Source organism: Mauremys reevesii, linkage group 4 (genome assembly GCF_016161935.1).
Source record: "Mauremys reevesii isolate NIE-2019 linkage group 4, ASM1616193v1, whole genome shotgun sequence".
Taxonomy (NCBI): domain Eukaryota; kingdom Metazoa; phylum Chordata; order Testudines; family Geoemydidae; genus Mauremys; species Mauremys reevesii.
In genome coordinates, this window is record NC_052626.1 from 114599955 (window position 1) to 114615234 (window position 15280).

The 15280-nt window shown below is 48.0% G+C and overlaps 1 protein-coding gene across 1 annotated transcript; it reads right to left on the reverse strand.

Annotated features, from left to right (window-relative positions):
- Positions 1-4631: 4631 nt before the first annotated feature.
- On the reverse strand, positions 4632-13654 carry LOC120403982 (NACHT, LRR and PYD domains-containing protein 3-like). Its single transcript, XM_039536001.1, has 4 exons — positions 13557-13654; positions 12808-13089; positions 7304-7474; positions 4632-5233 (listed from the first exon to the last, which is right to left on the reverse strand). Exons 1-4 carry the CDS (start codon positions 13652-13654, stop codon positions 5134-5136), a joined length of 651 nt encoding a protein of 216 aa, XP_039391935.1. The 3' UTR covers positions 4632-5133.
- Between the last annotated feature and the right edge of the window lie 1626 nt (positions 13655-15280).

Sequence of the window (15280 nt, forward strand, 5' to 3'; positions counted from 1 at the left end):
TCTGCACAGAGTCATTAAAGGGTTTCTTGCAGACTGACTGGTTAAACACGAGCACTTGTGACTCTGGCAGTTAAATGTCCGATCACCAATGATTTGGGAGTTTTCACTATAAACAATAAATAGCTTTGTAACCCTGTGGTGTGAAGATGCCTTCAAAGGGAAAACCAATCACTAGAGCTGGGAGTTTGTGGTTTCTGCTAAAATCATTGGTTGATATTTTCATTGGGGACATCAGAGCTGTGTCTAAGGGCCCATCTCCATTAAGACATTTGCTCAGAGATCATCTACATTAGTGACACCAGGGTGAGTCCCCAGAGCACATGCTGCCTCAGTGCAAAGTGAGGGTCATGTGGGGGCAGCACAATCCATAACTACTGGAGTGGGAGGGGAAGTTTAGAATCCTGGGAAGCTGAGGGGACAGAGGAGAATTGCAGGATAGAGTTTGTGGGGGCTGCTTAGAGAAGAAGGGTGGGGAATCTCTGTGGGGGGACCTGCAGGAAGAAAGATGAGGAACTGTCAACCTGCAATAACAAAGGAGGAAGTGTTGCAGAAAATTGATAAATTGAAGAGCAGCAAGTCCCCAAGACCAGGTGATACACCCTGGGTGTGTTTAGGTAAATACAGTTTGCTCCTGCTTTGCTTAGATTTAATAGATATTCAGCTGATGAACCGGTGTTTTGCTCATTGTAAAGGATTTAGCTGGTGTTGGGTCACAAATTATTTTAGTCCTGAATGCAGGGGTAGTGAAATATAGTTACCAATGTTTGCAATTATTGTGGGAATACAGAAAAGGACTGTGCTTAACCTGTCCCAAAGGAGCTAGTCACTTTCAGTTTAAAGAACCTTGGGGAAAAAAAGGGCTCAAATGTCTGAGCTCTGTAAAAATATGATGGCATGTGTGTGCACAAATGGCTGCTTACCCTCAAGGGGTGTTGGATCAATGGAAAGGAACCCCTAGATATTCAACCTCAGCACTGGTGAGGCCTCATTTGGAGTACTGTGTCCAGTTTTGGGCCCCACGCTACAAGAAGGATGTGGATAAATTGGAGAGAGTCCAGCGGAGGGCAACAAAAATGATTAGGGGGCTGGAGCACATGACATATGAGGAGAGGCTGAGGGAACTGAGATTGTTTAGCCTGCAGAAGAGAAGAGTGAGGGGGGGATTTGATAGCAGCCTTCAACTACCTGAAAGGGGGTTCCAAAGAGGATGGATCTAGACTGTTCTCAGTGGTAGAAGATGACAGAACAAGGAGTAATGGTCTCAAGTTGCAGAGGGGGAGGTTTAGGTTGGACATTAGGAAAAACTTTTTCACTAGTAGGGTGGTGAAGAACTGGAATGGGTTACCTAGGGAGGTGGTGGAATCTCCTTCCTTAGAGGTTTTTAAGGTCAGGCTTGACAAAGCCCTGGCTGGGATGATTTAGTTGGGTTTGGTCCTACTTTGAGCAGGGGGTTGGACTAGATGACCTCATGAGGTCCCTTCCAACCCTGAGATTCTATGATTCTATGAACCTGGCTCCACCTAGCGGAAGGGTTACATTTTGGGGGGGCTCGTAAGCACCTGGTGAGTGATTCACTAAGTTGGGAAAACAATTGTGTTATATTTGAGGAAAGTACTCTGTATAATAGCTAATAAGTCAGGTTTGTTGGGCTCTGACTCAGCAGCTCCTAGCCTGGGGGCTGCAGCCTTGGCCGATGATTGGGGAAAAGCACTGGGGCAAGCATTGGAAAAGGTTGTGCTGTCCCATGCTACATCAAGCTCCTATCGTAAGTTAAGGTTATTTGCTGGGGGTCCCATCACAATACCTGGGAAAGAGGAGTGTGAACCCTGGTTGGAACATACCATTGAAATGCTGCAGGAGTGGGCCATACCAGGCACAGAAGAGTGAAGATGTCTAGTAGAGAGCCTTAGGGGCCCAGCTTTAGACGTGATTCGCACCCTGAAGCTCACTATCCCTGGTGTCGGTGTGAAGGACTGCCTAGATCATGGGTGGGAAAACTACAGCCCACAGGCCAGATCTGGGCCGCCAGCCATTTTAATCCATCCGTCGAGCTCCCACTGGGGAGCAGGATCTAGGGCTTGCCCCACTCCGGCACTCCAGCTGGGAAGCAGCAGCATGAAGCAGCAGCATGGCCCCCATCTGGCTCCTACATGTAGGGGCAGCTAGGGGGCACTGCTCTGCATGCTGCCCCTGCCCCAAGCACCGCCCACGCAGCTCCTATTGGCCAGGAACCATGGTCAATGGGAGCTACAGGGATGGCACCTGCAGACAGGGCAGCGTCCCGAGCCACTTGGCTGCACCTCTGCTTCCAGGGGCCGCTTGAGGTAAGCACCACCTGGAGCCTGCACTCTTGAGCCTCTCCCCACACCCCAACCCCTGCCCCAGCCCTGAACCCCTTCCCACCCTCTGGACCCCTCTATCTCAGCCCAGAGCACCCTTCTGCACCCAAAACCCCTCATCCCCAGCCCCACCCTAGAGCCTGCACCCCCAGCTAGAGCCTGCACCCGGTCCCATGCCCCAATCCCCTGCCCCAGCCCTGATCACCCTCCCACCCTCAGAACCCCTCTGTCTCAATCCTTCTACCAACAGATGTTTAGGCACCTGCCTATACAGCCACTGACCGGCCTTGGCCTGTGTGGCCTTGTAGTAGTAAAATCTTAGGTTTGTATTTTGTATAATTACAAAAAAATAAAGACTGGTAATGTAGCATGTATTAAATGTATTAATGTATAAATAATTGAACAATATTCTGCCAGCCACTATTTCGGAAAGCAGAAAGGAATGGCCTAACAGGCCTTTGGTAAAAATTGCATCAGCCAGAATCTTGTGTCTAAAGCTAATTTCAAGGCAGTAATAGACCTTTGGGGTCACCACTTTGTTGTAGGTTTAAAATTAGCATTTTAAAATTAATAAAAGAATGCAATAATGGTTTTCTCCTGCATTGTAATTTAATGTTCCTGTTCAAATGTTCTGTGTAAATCAATCCTGTTTTGTGTGTAAATAAAAAATGTGTATGTAAAAAAATAACTGTCAAGGCCATTATCAAACCAAATGTTCTAAAACAAACCCCCAAAACAACATAAAGATACCAAAAAATTGCCACATGCCCCTATTAAAATGTCAAAAAAGGACAAATTAACAACTCTAAAAAATAAGGCAGGTACCTATCAACCGGGACAAAATAACTAATCAAAACCAGCATGGGGTAACTCCCCAAAAAACTAATAAAAAACAAAATAAAAAATAAAAAAAAATTAAAAAAACAAGCCCTTGTCAAACAGCAATTAATTACAGCATAATGGTGAAAAACTCATTGGTCTCAATAAAACAAAAATCTCTATATAAACAGGGTTCTTTGCCATAACATTTTGGGTTCATCCTGCCAAGACTTCCCCAGAGCATCGTGTCGTGACCTACAGAACCTGGGTCCTCCCTACTTGTAATCAACCTAGCTGGCCACTAGACTGAGACAGCCTCTTAACTGGTAACTGTAACACTGACTAGCGGGACAGTGTGTCTATGTGTGTAATTAAATGCATATGCTAATTGTTGTATCTCCAATATCCGCGGCGTATTGCCTTTTCCCCTAAAAAAAATCCCGTGTGCTTCTTCTAAGCATAACATTTGTTGCTGGAGAATTGCAAAAGGGGGAGGACATGCACCGTGATTGTTGAAAATACTGCTAAAGGGTATATCATACGTATAAAGTGATCAATCATTCAGTTGTGCACACCCCCGGTCATAGAGATATTGGGCAATAGGGAGAAGATTAGAGTCCTCAGTGCTCCTACCCGTCTGTCGGAAAAATATATATAAATTTATATATATAAATTACATAGGTGAATATACCCTCGATCATAGCAGGATCAAGCCTAAAAGGTAGGGGGGTTAGTGTTTCCCCCTCCTGCTCTGTCAGTCAGGGTTTTTTTAGTGTGTACAGACTTTTGTGTTTTATAAGTCCCAGCACAAGCATGGGCATTATGTTAAATGTCTTGTTTTTCCCTTTTTTCTATTTTTGCCTTGGTTTTATTAACTGGGAGATGTCCCAGCCCTTTTTATTCTCTAATCTGATGGTGTGAGAGCCTGGGTTTGTACATACATGCAGCATGTGCGTCAGCGCCAGTAGAATCTACACCAGGAAGGCGCCTTAAAGAAAGTTCCCCGGATAGAAGTAGCCCTAAAACAGTCTCAAAGACATTCGCTGAAGTATGTTCTGTCTGTGTGTGTTTGAGGCCTGAGAAACAAAGCTGTCAGCTGTAAATTGCTAAATAAGAGATGTCAAACTGCTGCTTAGCAGTGTGTGTTTTTTCAAAGCCTACACTGTAATAGCTCTGGGTGAGGAGGAAAGTGTTCACCAGCACACATTGAAATGTCAGGAGAAAGCTTTGTAATTGGCTCTGAGCTTGTGGTTCGGACATTAAATAATAAACTCCTTACAGTATTAAGAGAGTGACCCAGCACCAAGTTATAGATTTCGTTGATTGGGTAAAATTCTTTAGCTGGGATTCATAACCCAAACAGTCACCTTCTTAGATCCTTTTTAGGATTAATACAACAAATAATCAGTTCTTATTAATCTGATGAGGTAACTAATTTGGTGACATAGTTTTGATTTAACACTGAGACTAATTTAATTGGGGTTTGATTTTGTTTGGATAGTTGCATTGCTCTGCGCTTCATTTAGTTTTGTAGTACGATTAGTAGCTTCACTTTGGTGATACAGTTTGTTGGTGTAATAGTTTTAATACAATTTATAAAACTGAAACCAAACAACATTTCTTTCAATAAGCAACAGGGGTCTACAACCTTGAGGATGTGGGCAGATATCAGTGGGTGAACCTAAAAAGCCTAACCAGCTCCACATAATAAGCCTTTGGTTCTCACAGACCTGACAGTCTCTTCCAGTCCTGCGCCTGTGGAGGCTGAATGTGTATATTCAACAAGCTCACAAAACGGGAGCGTATTTTCCCCACAGTGTGAGGTTCTCACTCTTAACACCAGCAGGAGAATATGCATCCAGAGTCCTTGGTGATGCCAGAGATGCCTTAAAAGAGGCAGGTCCTGTCCCTAGCTGCTGTCCCAGCTAGCAGGCCAACAGCCAGGCCAGAGCAGTGTCGGTGCAATGGCTCCTGCTCACCAATTCTTCCATATATGTATGACCATATCAGGTTTCCTCTTTCTCACAGCATCTAGCTCTCTCTGTGTGTCTTCATTTACATTGACACTGCTCAAGCTGTGGGGAAAAACAAGTCAAGAAAAAGTGTTAGACATAATGCCTGAGAACACAGTCCCTTTGAAGCAGAGTTAGCCGCACACCATTGGTTTCAGTGAAATCATCTCTGGAATGGACACAAAAGACTATTGCAATGAATGTTCAGACATAACTATTTGGGCCCATCTTCTTTCCCCATCCCACACATTTCTGGTCCACCCCGGCAGTCACCATCTGCACTGGATTCCCTCTGGAGTCTGACCAGGCCCGTCCTTGCCTGCTGAAGAGGCTGCTGTTGAGTGACGTGTGGAACTCTCGGCCCACTTAGAGGGAGGGAGATGCCAGCATGTGACATTTATAGCAAGCGAGAAAACTGACTTCAGCAAACTTATTTGTTTCTGAATTGTTATTAATCTATAAAGTTATTGTTCTAAATCTAAATCGTTTTGAAACCTGTCATCATGTGTTTTGGTTGTAACATCCCAGAACCAAAGGCGGTGTGGGGGATGCTTAGGACTGTGTAGAAATCTGGACGTTGTTTAAATGTATTTGCTATCTCAATGCTCCACAGAACTTATTTCCATTTTTTAATTCCCATCAGTCTTTTATCTTCCTTTATTTCTGGTCCTTTTAGTTCTCTCTCTTTTATAGATTTGCCTTTTCCCCTTCAGGCCAGTGGTATAGAAATTTCAAAACATTCTCTTGTAGCTGTCCGGCTGTGCTGGATTTAAATGCTGCTTAAGCTGAAACTCTGGTAGCTTTTATGAACTAAGATGATCTTAAAAACAGTTTAAAACTGCCTGACATTGTTCTGGAGGAAAAGGCAGATGTCAGTTGCCTAAGGTGCCGGCTGGACCTTCCAATCCTACCAATATCTGTATGAGCTACTGAATAGACAGACAACCAAGATGAGGAGGAGAAGAGTGAAGAAACAGGGTTGCCATCATAGATAGAAAAAGAAATTAAACAAAAACAATTAGGTGTCAACTTTGTATCCTTTCCCTCTTTTCCTTTTTCTTTTTTTCTTTGTTTGGCTTTGTCCCAGAATTATTTGTTGAAATGGTGGTAAATTATCATTTGCATGGAGGGCTATTTTAATTCAATTGTGAAACACCCCCGACTCGTATTCTCAGTCCTGCTTACTGAGTACTGAGATATTCCGATTTTATAGGGACAGTCCCGATTTTTAGCTCTTTTTCTTATATAGGTTCCAATTACCCCCCACCCCGTCCCAATTTTTCACACTTGCTGTCTGATCACCCTAATTCTAACACAAAACTACGCTGCCTTTGAAGTGCTCAGCCACTTTATTATCCCATGTTTAAGTTAGTCAAGTTGCATGAATAATACATTTTTCAGATTGGTGGCTGAACTGAAGAAAAAAAAAGAAAAGGTTCATTTTGAATCAAAACCTCAAATTTTCAGGGTTTTTGTTGTTGTTGTTGTTGTTAAAAGAAATCAAACAAACAATTTTTTTGGTGCCAAATGAAAATTTATTTGATCTGAAAAAAATTCGGGTCTTTTTGTGGTTTTCTTTAGTTTCTTTTTAAGTGTTTTTTACCCTCAAAAAACAAATTAATCAAATTAACTACATTTCTAAACAAAACATTGTTTCAAAGTGACAAGACAAATCTTTTGTTTAAAAAAACCCACCTTTTTATTCTGCCAAAATTATTCATCAGATGCAACATCCATTTGCAAATATTTTCATCCTGAAAGTGCATTTTTCTGCAAATTTACTATTTGAGCAAAAAATGTCACCCAGCTCTACTGGTATCACAGCAGTGGATCTCTCTTCCTTTCTCTGCAGGAGGAGACTAGGTGCCAGTTCTTGGGTGCATGGACAATAACATTGTGACCCCAGGAGAAAGAGCTTAAATCACATCACTATGTGCCAGATTTTCCAAAGAACTCAGCACCCACAACTGGGGCTGGATGTTCAAGGGGACTGAAGTCCCATTTACCCAGGGTGCTGCTGGCTTTTCTGAAAATCTGACCATAGAAGTCACAAGCTACTGCATGCTGAGCACTTTCGAAAGCCTGGCCCCATGTGAAAGGAACACTCGTGAAAGGAGCCCACTTGTAACTTACCCCAGTTTCTGCAGTTTGCAGTTTGGGTGTTTCAGTCCTTCACACAACTGTTTCACACCTGAGTTGTCCATTGTTTTCTCTCCCAGGATCAGCTCTGTCAGCGTCTGGTTGGTGCTGAGAGCAGAGGCGAGATCCTCACAACAAGCAGCTGTGAAATGGCAACCACTCAGTCTGCAGGAGCCAGAGAGATACAAAGATTTGTGATTGCTTATTTTTGCCCCATTCGCTGACATCAGCAGTCTTCATTCTAGGCATGCACAGTAAACCACAGTGCTCTGAGAGGAGCCTTTGGGATTAGTCATCAATTCCAAGGCCAGAAGGGCCCACTGTGATCATCTGGTCTGACCTGCAGTACAGGACGTCCCCCAAACAATTCCTGTTTGAACTAGAGCAGAGCTTGTCGACAAAAATATTCCATCTTGATTTTAAAATTGCCAGTGACAGAGAATCCACCACAACCCTTGGTAAATTGTCCCATTGGTTAGCTGCCCTCACTGAACCTTATTTCCAGTCTGAATTTGTCTAGCTTCAACTTCCAGCCATTGGATCCTGTTATACTTTCCTCTGCTAGACTGAAGAGCCCATTATCGAATATTTGTTCCCCACGTAGGTACTTGTACACTGTGATCATGTAACCTCTTAGCCTTCTCTTCTGAACAAGCGCATATAGAACACATAGTAACTGACACAATACCTGCACATGGTAAATTATTCCCTCCAGGGCTTATAGTGTTTAAGAGAAGAGGGTGTGTTTCTATGGGGATCCCACAGGGATCGATTGGCCCTATGCTTCATAACATTTTTATCAATGACCTGGCAGACAACATAGTATCACTGATAAAGTTTGCAGATAACACAAAAATTGCAAAAGGGGAAATAATGTAGAGCACAAGTTACTGCTACAGAGCGATCTGTGTTGCTTGGGAAATTGGGTGCAAGCGAACAATATGTACATTTTAATACAGACCAATAGAAATGTGTGCATCTAGAAACAAATAATTTAGGCCACACTTACAGGATGGGGAACCCTATCTTGGGAAGCAGTGACTCTGAAAAAGACTTGAGGGGGTACGGTGGATAATCAGCTAAGCATGAGCTCCCAGTGTGTTGCTGTGGCCAAAAGGGCTAATGGCAGGGGTGGCTCTAGCCATTTTGTCGCCCCAAGCACGGCGGCACGCTGCGGGGGGGCGCTCTGCCGGTCGCCGGTCCCGCGGCTCCGGTGGACCTCCCGCAGACGTGCTAGCAGAGGGTCCGCTGGTCCCGCGGCTCCGGTGGACCTCCCGCAGGCGTGCCTGCGGATGCTCCACCGGAGCTGCGGGACCAGCAGACCCTCCGCAGGCATGCCTGCAGGAGGTCCACTGGAGCAGCCTGCTGCCCTCCCGGCGACCGGCAGAGCCCCCCCCCCGCGGCATGCCGCCCCAAGCACACGCTTGGCATGCTGGGGCCTGGAGCCGCCCCTGGCTAATGGATGTATAAAGAGAAGAATCTCGAGTAGGAGTTGAGGTTATTTTACCTCTGTATTTGGCACTGGTGTGATGATGGCTACTGAAATATTGTGTCTAGTTCTGGTGCCCACAGTCCAAGAAGGATGGTGATAAATTGGAGAAGGTCCTGAGAAGAGCCATGAGAATAATACAAGGATGGGAAAACCTGCCTTATAGTGACAGACTTCGATCTACTTAGCTTAGGGACAGGCAGATTGAGGTGTGTGATACAGGAGGGCCTGGGAGCAGGGGTAGAGTGGTAGCCTCAGGCTAATTAAGGTGTGGTTCCCTGTAGACTAGGGAGGGTTGCTACAGGTTAATTGTAGCACCTGTAGTCAATTAAGGCCCCATCAGGAACCTAATGAAACCCCCTGCTTCAGGCAGTCAGGGGAAGAGGAGGAAGGAGAGAGGACTAGAGCTTGGAGGTGTGTTGTGAGATTTGAGAGATCAGAGAACCAAAGTAAGGGAGACTCCCTCCTCCAACATCTAAGGACTGAGGATAACCCCACCCAAGGGGGAAGAGGGTAAGAAACCCGCAGAGGTTGAGAGGGACTCAGAGTGAGGAGAAAACCCAGACCCCTTTCCTGCTTCCCTCCTCTACCACCTTCCTGGGTCACTAGTGGGGCCCTTGGCACCCAAGAGCAGGGGCAAGGGGTAGTGTCTTAGCCCCTCCCAAGAAAAGCGCAGGACCCACCATACAAACATTGACCATCTTATTACAGGTGCTATTTCTAATGGGTGGGGTGGTCCTAACAATACACTGTAATGACCTGCTGGTTCCCTACTGGTTCCCTGCTAGAATGGTAGGAAGAGAAAGGACTAAACCAGTGTTCCCCAAAGTGGTGCCTGTGGGTGCCATGGCACCCGACAGGGCATTTATGTGTGTCCGCCTAGTGCCCAGCAGAGGACCTGCCAGGGACAGAGAACTCAGGCTGCAGGCACGGTGTTCTCGGTCCCCGGCAGGTGCGGGGCCCACCTACTGCCCAGCAGAGAAGAGAATCTGGGGCCCTGCGCCTGCTGGGCACAGAGTACTCCAGGGCTGCAGGCACCGGTGTTCTCTGTCCTTGTGGCTTTTCTCCGGCATGTCTCTGGATTCATATATTATGTAATATTAAATATGTTTTTTGTTATTATTTAATGTACAAATACAAAATAAGCCTTGAAAAATTGTTGGCGCCCGCCACGCTCTTCTGAAAACATGAATATGCTACTGGTCACAAAAAGGTTGGGGACCACTGGGCTAGGTTATTCTGGTAGAGGAAGAACCTAGATTAGCATCTCACCAGTAGGGGGAGCTGTGTTAAGCAGAATGACGAGGAAAGAGAAGTGACATCCTTTGGACAGAAGGGATCAGGCTGGGAGAGCGAGAGGGCCAGTGTGTGGGGGGGTGAGCAGCAGGCTGCAGGTAGCAAGGACAGAAAGCCTGGCAGTGGTATCCTGAGAGCCAGGGCAAGGAGGCAGGTGGGAAGGGGAGAGCTGATCAGAGAAGCAGGCTGTGGCTGGAGGGCTGGGAGCAGCAGCACCAGGACATGTGGGGGTGGAGCAGCCTGCAAGCAGGAGGCGAGAGGCAATTGCTAAGGCTTAGTGACACAGGAGGACAATGCACAGGGATGCTGAGGAGACCAGAGATGACAGGGCTGAGCTCTGGCCAGTGGGGTTGCAGACCAGCCTTGAATTAGCTGCCATGAGAAGGATGTGCCAGAAAGGGCACTGGGTGCCAGCCCACAGCCCGTTCTCTGTGACATACTTGCTGACTGGGCTGTGTTATCAGTAGCTGGGGTGACAATGCAGATTTGGCCATGCACTGCTACAGGCTGGGGAGCGACTGGCTAAGCAGCAGTTCTGCAGAAAAAGATCTGGGGATTACAGTGGATGAGAAGCTGGATATGAGTCAGCAGTGTGCCCTTGTTGCCAAGAAGGCCAATGATATATTGGGCTGCATTTTAGTAGGAGCATTGCAAGCAGATCAAGGGAAGTGATTATTCCCCTCTCTTCAGCACTGGTGAGGCCACATCTGGAGTATTGCATCGAGTTTTGGATCCCCCACTACAGAAGGGATGTGGACAAATTGGAGAGAGTCCAGAGGAGGGCAACAAAAATGATTAGGAGGCTGGGGCACATGACTTATGAGGAGAGGCTGAGGGAACTGGCTTATTTATTCTGCAGAAGAGAAGCGTGAGGGGGATTTGATAGCAGCCTTCAAGTACCTGAAGGGAGGTTCCAAAGAAGATGGAGCTGGACTATTCTCAGTGGCGGCAGATAACAGAACAAGGAGCAGTGGTCTCAAGTTGCAGTGGGGGAGGTCTAAGTTGGATATTAAGAAAAATATTTCAGTAGGAGAGTGGGGAAGCACTGGAATGGGTTACCGAGGGCGGTGGTGGAATCTCCATCCTTAGAGGTTTTTAAGGCCTGGCTTGAAAAAGCCCTGGCTGGAATGATTTAGTTGGGGATTGGTCCTGCTTTGAGCAGGGGGTTAGACTAGATCAGTGGTCCCCAACGTGGTGCCTGCAGGCGCCATGGCGCCCGCCCAGGCATTTATATGCGCCCGCTTAGTGCCCAGCAGGGGACCTGCCGGGGACAGAGAACTCAGGCTGCGGGTGCAGTGTTCTCTGTTCCCGGCAGGTGCGGGGCCTGCCTAGTTCCCAGCAGGGGAGAGAAGCCGCGGCCCTACGCCTGCCGGGGACAGAGAACTCTGGAGCTGTAGGCGCTGGTGTTCTCGGTCCCCGGCAGGTGCGGGGCCCACCTAATGCCCAGCAGAGAAGAGAATCTGGGGCCCTGCGCCTGCGGGGGACAGAGTACTCCAGGGCTGCAGGCATCGGTGTTCTCTGTCCTTGTGGCTTTTCTCCGGCTTCTCTCTGGATTCATATATTATGTAATATTAAATATGTTTTTTTGTATTATTTAATGTACAAATACAAAATAAGCCTTGAAAAATTGTTGGCGTCTGCCACGCTCTTCTGAAAACATGAATGTGCTACTGGTCACAAAATGGTTGGGGACCACTGGACTAGATGACCTCCTGAGGTCCCTTCCAATCCTAATTTTCTATGATTCTGTTTAATGATGGGTAATGATCAGAGGGGAGTCTCAGCCCCTTTGTGGGAAACACATTAATGTTGATATTTATTCACATTTACTGTTTACAGCCCTTTGGGGAGAAAAGAGCCATGCTCAATTTCCTTTTCTTTCCAGCTCTTTTGGGAGAGCAGGAGTGACAGCTCCTGTTCAGGGCAGTGTGCACACATGTGGGGTTGTTACTGCCTTAGTGAGTAAAGTCATTGTTTTCTAATGTCAAAATATGCTGCATTTGTGGTTTGCTAAAAGCCACCAGATTCTGTCCTCGGCTGCACCAAGTTCACATCTGGCACTGCTGAGAGACTTAGAGGAGACGATATTGGCTGTAACCCACCTTCCTACTGCACTGATCCTGCGCCAGGTGGGGGCCAAAACAGCCTCTGGTATAACTAAGAGGAATCTCAGGGCTGCTCTAAGTTACTCCAGCTGCTGTGCCAGGCTAGGATCCGGTAAAGCGTCATTGCACTCCACCCTGCCCCTCCTAACCTCTCTGCCCTTCCTATGCTGAGGCAGGAGGGATGCTGTGGAAGGGTGCCAAAAATGTGGTTAGACCTGCTTTGCACCACCTAAGGATTACCCTGTATTGAGGGACCTTTGGCTGCCCCTTTAGGACAATTACCCAGCTACTTTGCCTGCTGAACAGGGCCCAGGGACTGAGCCCACTGCAGTACTCAGAACTCCTGCATCTTGGTGGGAGTTAGAGCAGCTGATCATTGTAGCCCCTTCTAGCCCTATGTTCTGCAGTTCTCTCATTATTCAGTTGTTTAACTAGCAAAATGTGACCAATGAAGATATCAGTGAGTCTCTGTTCTTTGCCTTGGGAGCAGAGTGGGGCTGGTCCATGGCTGGGTTCTATGCAGGTTATTGTGACCCTGATAAACAGAGTGTAACTCACCAACCACAGTGTTAACAGGCACAGACTAAAGGGAACCATCTGGTACTTACTGCAGTGTCTGTAATTTGCAGTTTGGATGTTTTAATCCTTCACACAGCAGCTGCACTCCTGAATCTCCTAGGTTGTTCCACCTTACGCCGAGCTCTGTCAGGGTCTGGCTGGTGCTGAGAACAGAGGACAGATCCCCACAACAAGCAAATGTGAGATCACAATACCCCAGTCTGTAGGATATGAAGATATACAGAGAGCAAAATGATGACTTGTTTATGCCTCTTCCTCTGCATTTCCCCTTCTTGATACCTGTGTGTAACTCTAAAGCAGGGGTAGGCAACCTATGGCACGTGTGCCGAAGGCGGCATGTGAGCTGATTTTCAGCGGCACTCACACTGCCCAGGTCCTGGCCACTAGTCTGTGGGGCTCTGCATTTTTCTTTAATTTTAAATGAAGCTTCTTAAACGTTTTAAAAAACTTATTTACTTTACATACAACAATAGTTTAGTTATATATTATAGACTTATAGAAAGAGACCTTCTTAAAACATTAAAAGGTATTACTGGCACGTGAAACCTTAAATTAGAGTGAATAAATGAAGACTTGGCACACCACTTCTGAAAGGTTGCCGACCCCTGTTCTAAAGTGATTCTTAATTTGGAAGCAATAGAGAAATCATTTCACTTTGATTCAGATTACAAAAAGACCCCTACATGAGGCTTTAGACCAGGGGTGGGCAAACTACAGCCCGCAGGCCATTTTAAGCCAGCCCTCAAGCTCCTACTGGGGAGTGGGGTCTGGGACTTGCCCTGCTCTGGTGCTCTGGTGCTGCAGCCGGGGAACAGGGTTGGGGCTGTTCCACACGGCTCCCGGAAGCAGCCACGTGGCCCCGCTCTGGCACTCCATCTGGGGAGCGGGGTTGGGGGCCACTCCATGTGGCTCCTGGAAGCAGCGGCATAGCCCCGCTCCGGCTCCTATGCACTCCAATGTCCTCCTCCGGTGCTCCAATGTGAGCTGCAATGGCGGTGCCTGCAGATGGGGCAACGTGTAGACAGGGCCGGCTCTACAGTTTTCGCTGCCCCAAACAGCGCGCCAAATTGCCGCCCTGGGCGGTGGGGGCAGTCCATGTGCCCTAAGGGCGGCAGGCGCGTTTCCGCGGAGGCGGCAATTCGGCGGCAGCGTCTATCCTTAGCTGAAGCTGCCCCGGACAGCTAAACATAGAAGCTGCCGCCAAATTGCCGCCGCCGCGGAAATGCACCTGCCGCCCTAAGGGCACACAGACTGCCCCCCCCCACGGCAGCAATTCGGCATGCTGCTTGGGGGCAAAACAAGGGGGGCTGCCACCCCTTGCAGAATGCCGCCCCAAGCACCAGCTTGGAATGCTGGTGTCTGGAGCCGGCCCTGCTTGTAGAGCTGCCTGGTTGCGCCTCTGTGTAGGAGCTGGAGAAGGGACATGCTGCTGCTTCTGGGAGCCATTTGAGGTAAGTGCCACCTGGAGCCTGCACCCCTGAGCTTCTCCTCGCACCCCTGAGCTTCTCCCCACACCCCAACCCCCTGCCCCAGCCCTGATCCCCCTCCTGCCCTCTGAATCCCTCCATTCCAGCCCAGAGAACTCTCCTGCATGCTAAACCCCTCATCCCCAGCCCCACTCCAGAACCTGCACCCCCAGCCTGCACCCCTTCCCGCACCCCAATCCCCTGCCACAGCCCTGAGTCCCCACCCGCCCGCCAAACCCCTCAAAACCAGCCCAGAGTACTCGTCTATACCCCAAACTCTGCATCCCCCAGCACCACCCCAGAGGCTGCAACCTCAGCCGGAGCCCTCACTCCCCTGCACCCTACTCCCCACTGCAGCTCACAGTCCCCTCCCGCACCCTGAATGCCTCATTTCTGGCCCCACCCCAGAACCCGCTCCCCCAACCACAGCCCTCACCCCTTCCCACACCCCAACCCCAATTTTGTGAGCATTCATGGCCCACCATACAATTTCTATTCCCAGATGTGGCCCTCAGGCCAACAAGTTTGCCCACCCCTGCTCTAGACCTCTAACACACAATTAGAGCTACAACCAAAACCCCAGTAGCATTAAATTAATTATTCTAATAGGAACTTATCCATTCAGCTACAGAAAACACCTTCTCAACCCTCTTTAAAACCCCAATCAAACAGAGGCTCATTGCAGCATGCCCAGAAGGTCCCTAAATGTGGGGTATTTTGGACTGCGGGAAAGGGAAAGTCCCAGAGCCCTCACAGAGGCCAACCATCCCTTCTCTTTTATAACAAAGGGGGAATCAGCTCAGGTGCCCGTGCTGACTGCAGTTGGGGCAGACACAATCCCTCAGGTAGGCCAGTCCCAGGTCATTTAGGGCTTTATCGATCAGAACCAGCCTCTTAAATTCCACCCAGAGACCAATGGGCAACCAGTGCAGATCCTGGAGCCATGTGCTCCCAGCAGGATGCTATGCTCAGTAAGTGACCTAGCACTGTCCCCCAAGGTATTTTGGAGGTATGAAAAGAGGAGCCTGCAATGGGA